This window comes from Crinia signifera, chromosome 4, assembly GCF_055691185.1.
Source record: "Crinia signifera chromosome 4, ASM5569118v1, whole genome shotgun sequence".
NCBI lineage: Eukaryota > Metazoa > Chordata > Amphibia > Anura > Myobatrachidae > Crinia > Crinia signifera.
The window spans coordinates 173,073,547-173,085,554 of NC_139220.1; the positions used below are offsets into that span (position 1 = coordinate 173,073,547).

Consider the following 12,008-nt stretch of genomic DNA (forward strand, 5'->3'; position numbering starts at 1 on the left):
ATGGTCAGGAAAATCAGTATTATTTACTTGAAGAAGAAAAAAAAATAAAAAAAAAATAAAAGGCTCACCAGGGGCCATGAAAGGCCCCCTATGAGCCTTTCATGGCTTAAGTCAGACACTATTTCTTACTAGGCTTCCACAATTGCCTGTGCCGCCAACATGCCCAATCTCATATTACATAAATTCCCCACCTCTCTACCTAGCAAGACCAACAACTAAAAGTAGGCATTTCATTAATTGCACAAGTACCAGTTATTTCAAAAGGACTAAAACTAGTTAGTGAAATCAAAGTGTTCCTATAAAACAGAGGCTAGCTGAATACCTTCCACAATATTTGGCATCAGTCTAGGTATATCCTTCTCTTCCCCTAAAGACAGTCATCCTGTCCCCAATTTTCTTTTACACAATGGTTTCCAAACCTTAATCTGGTGTCCAGTTGTATAAATATGTATGGTTATCTGTGACCAGCTGAGTCAGAAGATTCCCTTGTATGTGGACTAAAATGTCAGCACCTATTAAAATCTGTATTATGGTTATGTTAGTAATTAATGTTAATTTGTATATTTGCAAAAATAAAAAAAGAGCTTGTTCCCAAACTGTGTGCCGTGGGATTCTGGGGTGCCTTGGAGCATTTGAAAGGGTGCTCTGGATTGGTGGTCCATGACCAATCCAAATTATTTAAGACCAATGTTATAGGCAAATTGAGGACAAACAGAAGTGAATCCTGTCCATTACCTCATAACTGACCCTAAGGATGACACAAACACAATTTACTAAATTTTATATTTATTTTCTGATTTTATCAAGGAGAAAGTTTTGGCCTAGGGGCGCCATGATTGAAAAAAGTTTGGGAATCACTGGTCTAAATACTTACCGAATTAAACTTTATACAAGTAAAGTTATGGCATATTAGCCCAGTGTTCCCTCCTGGTCTAATGACCAAAGAGGAGTGCAGAAGTGTCAAAATGCAGCTTCTGGGTAACAGGTTACTTATAAATAAAGTACAGGTCACTCCTAAAATGAGAAAGCCATCTCTCATATTTAGAGACTTAAAATAATAATTAAGAATACCTTTTTGCAACAGCTGGAGACATTTTCCTCATCTTTTTTCTTTTTCTTCTCGGAAAGGAACGGCGAGGTAAAACGAATATAATGCTTTGGAGTGGTATACATATGTGGACTGTAGATGAGACCTGGCAGAGAGTTCAACTGTGTTGCGAGGACTTCAGGATCTGTTGTTATCCGCAGAGGTTTTTCCAAATAGGTTTCTCCATGTTTACTAGGTTTCTCATGTTTTTCGCTTAACCATTCATTAACCAAGTGCTAAAAGAACAACCAGAAAAAAAAAAAAGGATAGCTCACTTTACAGTTCCCCCCTAATATAATGGTATTAAAATATCCTAAAGATTACTTTTAAACTAGACCTACCTGCTACCCTGTGCAGCAATAACCATTAATGATGCACGCTACCGCAGGTCGTTAGCGATGTCCTCCATTGTCTGTACAGTGCATAAAAAGGACAACGGAGGATCGCGCTAGCGAAAGACATGCTGCATTCCCCGCTCCTGGCAATGGCAAGTGTATGCACTTGCCGATGCCGGCACGCCTGCCGGGTCCAGTTGATCCCAAAATTGCTGGGTACACATTATGTAATGTGTACCCAGCTATACATGTGAAAAAGCTTAAAGCGCAAATAAGTCACACCAAGCAAGAGAACCCAACTGAATAACAGTGACAAGTTGCTAAGTATACTGTCAACAGGGTTCAATAACTTAGAACAAATGGATTTGCTATGAACTGATAGCTGCAATGTCATATTTTAAGGATTAAACGGTTTCATTTAAAAAAAAAAAGACCATTAATAACATTGCAAGCTATAGTTTCAAAGTACATTACAGTGATCATAAAATACCACAAGTTAATATAGTCTCAGGAGAGACTATTGAAAAGATTATTGCCAATTATTAACCTGAAAATTTATAAACACGTTTACTGCACTTATGACATTTCAAAGAATACAAACACCACATTTCTGATCACTGAACAAAATGTTTCAATACAATATTGTTATCCCATAGAAAAAAAAGTTTTAGATAAGTTAAGACACTCATGGGCTGAAGTAAATTCTGTAGCTTTGCACAGTGAGTTTGCGTGGCATGTTTATAGTAATAACCTATGTTATTTCAGTGCAAGCAAAAATAAGCAATATATTCTTATCTGTAACTGTGGGCTGCTTCGTTAGCAGAATCACATTGTGTGAGGCTACTAGAGGTTCTTGCGCCACAGAAATACACCTCTATTTAAAATAAACAGCCCCATGCACACCTCTTAGTCTTACAGCTGAATATATACTATGCATTTAATATACTAATGCCAATCTGTCATTAGTGAACAGAGATCAATAAGTATCTGCAATCACACAAAATATTTAATGCATTTGAACAGGTGTCATTTAATGTAAACCACAACAAGTTAAGACGAAAAGAAAACAACTATTGTTTAGCAGTATTATTTAACATTTCCAATTGAGGGTAAGGAGCACTAACATCCAAATGACTGGGGGCCTGACCTTAATAAACACTACAGCAATCCAATGAGGTCTCGATTAGCTCCCAAGCAAATTGGGGGACAGGACACATACATTTGTGGTGAGGGCTTCTGGGCACAAAATATATTTAAGCATTCAAAACATTTAATAGTTTAACTTCTTTTCAAATAAATTAAATACACTGTTCAAATTATGCCAATCTGTATGATTAGATAAAAGAAATGCTTATTCTATACTTCAAGTCACTTTGCCATTTTACGGTGTACTAAACATTTTACGGCACAGATTAAAATACTTGTGTGGAAAAAAATTCACAAAACTGCCTTTGATACATACTGTAAAAAGAGTGTCCTTCCATTTTTGAAGTGCCACACAAGTGCTTACGCAAGACTGCAAACAGAATGGCAATGTATGCATTATTCATAAGACACACGTGTAAACGTGAAACAAGTAGTAAGAGGCATGCCATCATCAGTAACAATTTCATAAAAACATCTATCAGTTTGCAGTGCAAAAAAAGTAAATACCCTCGTCCTTAGAAAGAAACAAAAAGAAACATATCCCTAAACAATGTGTGTATATAAAAAAAATAAAAAAAGGTATGCACGCTATAGAACATAACTATTTTTAAATTAAAACTCAATTGTATAAAGTGATTGCATCAATAACTGCTGCAAACATACTAAATGAAAACTTTTTCTTCCCATGAGGCAAGTGTAATTTTATTTTTTTAGAAAAACGGTTCATCCTAATACAAATATGGGTTAAGGATTTCCATCTTCCCCTTTCTTGTTTTCTAGAATATATATGTATATATATATATATTAAAAATATTATAGAGAAGCTTCTGACCCTTAGGTAGCACCCATTACAAAATATAGAAATAAAAAAAAATTTATTCCATTTCCAAACTAGGTGGATGTCTTACCAGGATTAGTCGGACCTACCTTTTTAGTTTTTGGGTATTTTGCAGAACATTTGTTTTGTACAAATGATTCAGCATCTGTAACCTCATCTGTATCATCTGTTGCAGAAACACCAACAGCAGCAGAGTTCTCACTGACAGCCTCTTCCACAAGCGCATTAGTCTCCGCTTCTATTTGCTGTGGGGTTGTCTCTACATCTGGGGAGGATGGCTGGATGTCTGAGCAAGTGCTTATAGTTCTGTGCCTCCTACGTTGTTGTCCAATGTGAGTTCTACTTCTAGTAAAGCTTTTTCTTTGCTTGGTACGATTAATTTTGGCAGGCATAGGCTTGCTGATCGGTTCCTCTTTCACTGGTTCCTAACAAATAAAAGGAGAAACCAAGCAGCTTTAAAATTTGCCAGCTTTAATAGGAAAATTATGTGTCCATTCTTACGGTTACTTAAGTCTTGCCAAATGGCGCATCTCTGAACAACGTGCAACTTGCTTAAATTAATTTCTAGCTGAAATGATGCATCTTAATTGCATCAAACGACTGGGAGAAACAAAACTACATTGTTAAGTGACCATGGCTCCTCCACATACCATGTTCTGTGGTGATTCATTGTAAAATCAATGCCTATGCAGCCAATGTTGCAGCCCACTTATGGGGCCTACACACAAATATTTGTGCCAGAGATTTAACAAGGGAGATTCTGCATGAGAGATTCCCTTTGAGCTTCCCTAAATCTAGATTGCTCATAAAGTGCCAGCGATCAAGCCTAGATTTAAGTTAAGCAAGTAAATTAAAAGGGCCCCACACATTGCAACGATCTTGGGGGGGTGGGGGGGGTGGGCAACGTCGCACGGGAGTGCACATCATTAACTATGCACAGCGTACAGACTGGCCAACATCTTTCACAAAATCATTCTGAAAAAGCCCTTTATGAACGATATTATTACTAGGGATGCTAATCCCTGGATCCCGGGATTTAGGGCATTTTTGGCCGGGATTTGAATCCCGGGATTGGAGGCTCCAATCCCAGGATTCAAATGCGCATGAGCGGGCCAGGAAGGAGGCGGTTAATTTGAAGTCCGGGCAGACGCGGCGGTGTTTTAACACAGTGTGGTTGCGCAGCGTGACCTCTAATATCACGCTGCGCTGCCTGGCAACCCGGACACCGAGTTACCCGCCTCCTCCTCCTAGTGCCCGGGCAGTGTCACCTCGCCTCCTCCACCATGCCACCGCGTCTGGTCTGCCCGGACAGTGTCACCTCGCCTCAAATGCCGCATGCCTCCACACTTAGAGGTAATTTATTATTTATTGGGCATATCAGGAGGCCAATCCCGGGATTGACAGTTTTTCAATCCCGAGATTAGAAAAATAGCCCGGGATTGGCCTCCATAATTATTACCGATATCGTCTCATGAGCATGGGCCTTACAAATGGGAGATTGTGTTAAACAAGTTCATGCAGATCGCAAAGCACAAAGCATGGGCTATATGCAGTCTCTTACCAAGTGATCTGACTAGATTTATACAACAGGCTGGTTAGACATCTGCCGGCAATAGCGCCGCCATGCATCGCTTATACACGAAGCAATGTGTGTTTAACTTCTAAGTGTGCCACCGTTCTTGGGACTCCTTTGACGCATGAGGTGTTATTTGGCATATATACAACCAGTAAATAAGGACACATCTAAAACAGCTGAACATTACACAAAATGTTTAGCATGAAATTAAACATGCATACTATTTTTACACATTGTATTTAGATTTTTGAACACTGTAATACATTAATTTTCAGTACAGCGCACACTAACCCCTTGAGTGGTGGGTTACAAAACGCCGGAGCGGAGGGGGAGGTGAGAGACAGGAGGGGGGTGTGACCCCTAAAGGTAGTGCGCCAGTGGCGTGCACCTAATGCAAAGTGGTATGGCCGGAAATTTTCCGGGACAGCATGCTGCGGCAGCGCAACTGAGCCTGGAAAATTTCTGGCTATACCACCCAAGGGGGTTAAAGCATAGATGTGAGCTAGAGTTCACATACTATTTGTATACCACTGTCTAAGTGCACATTCAGTAATATTACTGCAGACCAGGAGTTTTTAAACATGACCCAAATATTACAGGACCCCAGCAAGTTATTGCAGAATAATAATGTTGTTAATAATAATAATGTTGTTATTTAAATAGCACTTTTTTCCTAATAGGACTCAAAGTGCTTGCATTAGCCTTTTAGAGCACAAAATACAAAATAAACTAACAACGTAACAAGGGACATTAGTGAAATACTTGGGTGAACAGGAAAGTCTTGAGTCTATTTTTGAATGTTTCCAGAGTGGAAGCTTCTTGAACTGAGCAGGGAAGTGAGTTCCATAGAGTTGGAGCCACAGCGCTGAAAGCTCGATCCCAAAATTCAAGGAAATTCTGGGTACTGTTAGTAGTCCTTCATCAACCAATCGCAGTTATTCAAGCGGGACAATAAGGGATCAGAAGCTTCTGCAGGTACCTTGGGCCCTGGTCATGTAGAGCTATGAAAGTCAGTAAGCCAATCTTAACAATTATTCACCATTTTATAGGCAGCCAGTGAAGGGAGTACAGAATGGGTGTTATGTGGCTGGTGCAATTGTGGCGGTGCAATTCTTATGCTGGGAGACCGAGGTAGATGGCATTGCAGTAGTCAATGCGCGATGATACAAATTCATGTATGACTTTAGGCAGATCTTCTGAGGGAATTAAGTGCTCGATTCTGGCTATATTCCTTAGATGATAGAATGAGGATTTAATTGTGGCTGATAACTGATGTTTAAGCCACTATCCAGGAAATCACCAAGTTTTTCTTAAGTCATCAGCCTGACCGTCCGCAACATGGAGTTGTGACCCCATGAGAAGGACCCACAATCGGAGAATTGCAGCCAGCCAGGGGCATAGGGAAGCATGCCCAGTGCCACCTATGGACTCAGAGAAAATAATTTTTACAGGTAAAAAAAAAAAACAGAAAAAAATATCACATTTCCACTTTCTTCCATGAGGGACACTGTAACCCATGGGGCATACCAAAGCTGTCCCCCTTTAAATGATGGAATGATCCTGTGATGTGAATAGGTCCAGTCGCTGAAACAAGTAGTCCTAGAGGATACACCATCAAACCAGAGATTAGAGCTGCAAAAGGATTCACTCAGAGGGTAAGCAGAGGGATGCTGCAGAGACACCTGTGTAGTTACCAAGGAAACCTCCAGCAACTGAGTGGAATAGGAAATATCAATTAAACAGGTGAAGCCAGAGGCCACTGATTGTGGATCCTACTATGAGTAGCATAGAAAGCCAGTCCAAAGAAAAGATCATACAACATCTAATTAAATGAGGGAGGAACCAAAGTTGTAAGACCTAACAGACAAGAGAGCATCCAATATCACTTGTAATAGTGGAACAATCAAAAGTTAAGAAATCAAACATGGTGCAAAATATTGCCCCTTCCTACAAAAATATGGGAAATCTAGAAGCTAAAGCCCACCAGATAGACCACCCAGTGGAAGAGAGAAATAGAAGGGAAAGTTCATTGGCTCAAATGGAGGGGGTTAGAGGAAGCCTTTATCCAAAAATTAAAACCAAAATGGCGAAAAGACCAAACTAAACCAGCTGAAGAAAAGTTTTGTGCTGGAATAAAACCAAAAGGGCTGAGACATACATACTAGAGAAAAAGATGTTGATACTGCCTGTACAAAGAAAAAGACCCATAAGGCTGTTGAGTCAGATACCACGCTAAAGTCAAAGTAGGTACTAAACTCCTTAAAAAGCCATGGAAACACCAGCATCCTTGAGAGGAATGTGCGCACCACCCAGCTGTAAAGCTCTACACTGGCAGGAGGACTGCATTAATAGGCAGCCTTGACAAGCTTCACTAGAAATGTCCAGGTGAAGCTCTGTGTCCTGGGAAAGAAAAGACAGTCTGGGAGGAAGCTACACAGAGGATGCAAACAAAAAAGACAGAGCTCCATGCTTTAAGTACTATTGAGTGAAGACAGGGCTGCTATAATAGCTAGGTCTACAATTAACTTAGCCTGTGAAGAACTATTGAAAGCAGGGGCATTGGTGAAAAGATGTATCACCTGAACAACATCGCCAATATCTCAGTAGTGGATGTTGGCCTTAAGCATCGGGAAGGAAATTAGAAAAGGCACCATAGTTATCTGCAGATGCATAGGCATAGAAAATTATCCTGTGACGATTCCTTAGTAGTCTGTTTATAGAAGAGGGTGCGCGAAGCATCCTGAACTGTAGCATTTGAGCAGTTGTCGCCATCATTTCACATTAGGAAGGAGGAGAGACGAAGCATTAGTTAAATGAGCAATTAATATATTAGTTGTAATATCTCAGAAGTCAAATCACTTACCTTCTGAGAGTTGTGCATGATAGGACTTTCAAACAGGCCACATTAACTGCATGTATAGATGGAGCACTTCTCAACCAGGGAATCGCCAGATTCCATTAGCTGGCGATCACAGTCGGAGAGGCACTCCATCTGAAAGGCACACACGAGCGTCCCTGTCAACACGGTTGCCGTGAGCACTTTTCCTGCCTATCTCCACTTCAGTGAGATGGGCAGGGTTAGAGGGAGCTGGGGGCAGCTACAGCGGGCGACGGAGGGCTCCGTCAAAACGGATTGCATAACATTAGTCACGGCAGGCAGATTAAATGTTGCCAATATGATCTCCAAACAAAGCACTTCATTTTAAATGATGAAAACAATTATGAATTCTGATTATTCTCCATGTTTAATCATATAAACAATAAAGTGAATTGAAAAGCATCATCAGTAATTACATGTATATTGTTTAATCTGGAGACTGTAAACCCAGAAAAGAAAAAATAAACAAAACATTTGTTTCAGTGAGATTAAATTTTTCATCTTTAAAATTCCAGATTTCAAGAGTTTATAATCTTATCCAAGATAAAAACATAAGTAATATAGTAGATATGGGTTCAGAACAAAATTACCTGAACAAGTTCACATTCACTAAGGATCTGAAGATCCTTGGTATCTGGTTTGACATCAGTTTTAGATGTACCAATTCTTTCTAAAGCCTGCTCTCTCCGTTTCTCTCGCTTCTCTAGCCTTGCAAATGCTTGAAGTATAGCCTCCATTTTCCTTTCTTCTCTGGTCTAAAATAAAATCAAGAAAAAAAAATAGTAATTAGGAATGAATTCATATGATTACAAAAGAATAAATGTAGATCATGTCAAAAATAAGATAGCATACATTGTATACATTTGCGAAATCTAATGTTTTTGGAGTGAGGCTTAACCGGACAACTTACACATTTAATTTGATGTAAATACAAATTAAAAAGGTAAGGACTATTTTCAAATGTATTTGCAAGTTACACAAATTATGCAACCATTTAACAGCAGCTCTTGCCATAGGGCAGGCATTCCCAATTACTGTCCAGAAGGCACACTGGCCAACATATTAGTGATTATTGAATGGCAAAGACATTGCGGGTGCGTTGGTAAATGTATACCCCCAATAGATCAGCGATGAATGTCTTCCATACATATCGTGTCGGCCCTGCAGTTCAGTCAATGGCTGATACACCGGCAGATCTATTGATGCATTGACGGTGTGTACAGGAGGTCTGCAGAGCTGTAGAAGCTGGTGATTACTGACAGTACAACTGCTTACCCAATTGTGATGTAAGGCACAACATACCGAGCCAACGATTGGTAAGCATATATGCACTTACCGACCGTCAGATGGAATAGCCGGACTGCCAATCCTAGGGTGTACTCAACTTAACAGTCCAGATTGTTGTGATATCCACGCTGGAGCAGAGGTGACTTATCCGGTTTTACGAAACCGTAACAAAAAATGAATTGAATATTCCATCTTCAAAATCTCTTTCTCTATAAAATTCTCCCTCTGATTTGGAAACTGGTAGATAGTAAAAAAAAAAAAAAAAAAAAAAGAAAGCGGTGCCATCGGGAAGGTACACCCTTCTGGCCTCCAAGTGTCTTGGTTACAGGTCACTGTGTCCGATGGAGACTCAAAGGGCCAAATGAGGGGAAAAATGCACCTGCCCACAGGGACTTCTCACTAGGACCCCGGTGACACACTGACCAGTACATGCTTTGGAGCCCAGCAGGGTGCACACTGCAGATAGCACCATGCTTTTCCATCCAGCAGGCTCCAAATCTCTATCTGGGTTAAAGAATCCCCACATCCTGTATGCTACAAGGCTGGATTGAGAAGTAATGCCTCCATGTCTATACCTTTTTTATTTGTGAAGGCACTACGGTGCAGTGGAAAAGCGGTCTAAACCAAGTATGACACTGAAAAATCCTGGGTCAGACACGTGTGTTTGGGGGAAAGGGGGTATTTGTTGTCCAATATTCCAGTATTTACAAAATGGTAAAAAATCCCGGGTCAGACACGTGTGTTTGGGGGAAAGGGGGTATTTGTTGTCCAATATTCCAGCATTTACAAAATGGTAAAAAATCCCGGGTCAGACACGTGTGTTTGGGGGAAAGGGGGTATTCGTTGTCCAATATTCCAGCATTTACAAAATGTGAATCAACATATTGAACATTCAACAAGGAACACAAGCCTGATTTAGAATGTCAAACTATACCAAATTGTATTCATGCTGCTCAAGTAAAACTTGAGATCGAATCTAGAAAACACTCAATCCAGTAAGTACTACATAACTCAAGTTGATGTTGAGTTCTTTCTGTCCAATAAGGCTAAAACAACAAATGAGAATGGATTTGGTTTATGAATAATGAGCTAGGAAGGAGACCAACTCTCTCTTGTGGACTTAACACCTACTAGGGACATCTGTAACTGGCTCTCAAATTCAGTGTCTTGAGATTGCACACAAAGTTTGTTTCATGCACAAATAAAAAAAATTTTGTTTGATGTGCTTATACAACATAAATGTAAGATACCTCATTCAAATATAAAAATATTCCAAAACACAGAGTAATCAGTTATCCAAAAATGCTTCTGGTCCCGGGCATTTTTGGCTAAGGGATACTGAACATGAATGTATTTGAAGAAAATGGGAAAGGTCACTTATCAGGCGCTTGAAATCCTATGTTCTGCGCTGTTGTCTCCAAACCATTCAGCACATACAAATAAATAAATGAAGCTGGATAGTGAAGTATGTCAATCACTAGTGCATATCATTTAATAACAGCCATAAAAACATATAATAGACACAACAATAATTAAAAACTTCATCCAGAATAATCAGCACTGAGAGTAAAGTGCATGTGCATCCAAAACAAGGCAAAGGTTGAAGGATTACCGGATCTTGTGGGAACGGAGTTCTCACCAGTTCCACATGCCCTTAGATACAGTCCCCCCCAGGGCATATCAGCTGGGCGCTTGTAGTGTAGTGATCCTGGTCCTGCAGTCTCCTCGCCTGCCTCATACACAGTCCACCAACGCGTTTCTTCCTCGGTAGAGGACTTTTTCAAGGTGTGAAAAAGTCCTCTACCGAGGAAGAAACGCGTTGGTGGACTGTGTATGAGGCAGGCGAGGAGACTGCAGGACCAGGATCACTACACTACAAGCGCCCAGCTGATATGCCCTGGGGGGACTGTATCTAAGGGCATGTGGAACTGGTGAGAACTCCGTTCCCACAAGATCCGGTAATTCTTCAACCTTTGCCTTGTTTTGGATGCACATGCACTTTACTCTCAGTGCTGATTATTCTGGATGAAGTTTTTAATTATTGTTGTGTCTATATTATATGTTTTTATGGCTGTTATTAAATGATATGCACTAGTGATTGACATACTTCACTATCCAGCTTCATTTATTTATTTGTATGTGCTGAAAGGTTTGGAGACAACAGCGCAGAACATAGGATTTCAAGCGCCTGATAAGTGACCTTTCCCATTTTCTTGTTTTTGTGGTGTTTCTGGTGAAGGTTTATTTGAGGAACCTTAGTGGAAAGTGCACTAAATAGGCAGCTGAATGCGCAACAGACCCATTCTCTGATCCCTGTTCACATGAATGTATTTGAGATCTGCTGACCTACCGTACACCTGCTGTGCAAGACGGTAGTGATTTCACAGCGCAACTGGGCGTGTGCCCGCCAAGCTGTGACTTCGGCCATGGCTGTGTTCTGAATACACACTCGCTATATATCTGCAGATTGATAGATCAGCAAATATAACTTTAGGTTTGAATGCAGCAAAACCCCTCTTACATGGCAAACCGTTTTTTTTCATTAGCAAATTATGTAAAATAATCATTGTCAACTGACTCAGTATAAATGTACACTGAATAGGCATGTGTTAAGCTTAAGTGTTAAGAGGCTCAAATAAATCCTGTTACTTAATTTGAAACTTAAATAAAAATTATTTCTGGTTCATTTAGGCCTCTTTTTTTTTTAAGGTAACATTTACGCACAATTTCTAAATTATTCAAACTTTCTATAAATCACTGCTAAATCAAGATAAAACTTTACAGAAGAGGAGTTCATTCTTAGGCCTCACACAAATTTGCACTTCAAATATAGTAAGCCCACTTGAAGCAAATGCTTCAAA

The 12,008-nt window shown here is 40.0% G+C and overlaps 1 protein-coding gene across 6 annotated transcripts in view; it reads right to left on the minus strand.

Moving 5' to 3' along the window:
• KMT2E (lysine methyltransferase 2E (inactive)) overlaps positions 1 to 12,008 on the minus strand; it is a 73,941-nt gene that overhangs the window by 22,706 nt on the left and 39,227 nt on the right. For 4 of the 6 annotated variants that reach the window (XM_083183011.1, XM_083183013.1, XM_083183010.1 and 1 more), the window contains 4 exons: positions 8,451 to 8,615; positions 3,496 to 3,831; positions 2,885 to 2,938; positions 1,072 to 1,323 (listed from right to left, as the gene is read on the minus strand). In XM_083183011.1, the coding sequence (XP_083039137.1) occupies positions 1,072 to 1,323; positions 2,885 to 2,938; positions 3,496 to 3,831; positions 8,451 to 8,615 (807 nt within the window). The remainder of the gene's footprint in view (positions 1 to 1,071; positions 1,324 to 2,884; positions 2,939 to 3,495; positions 3,832 to 8,450; positions 8,616 to 12,008) is intronic. The other 2 variants (XM_083183015.1, XM_083183012.1) reach the window with 1 other exon arrangement.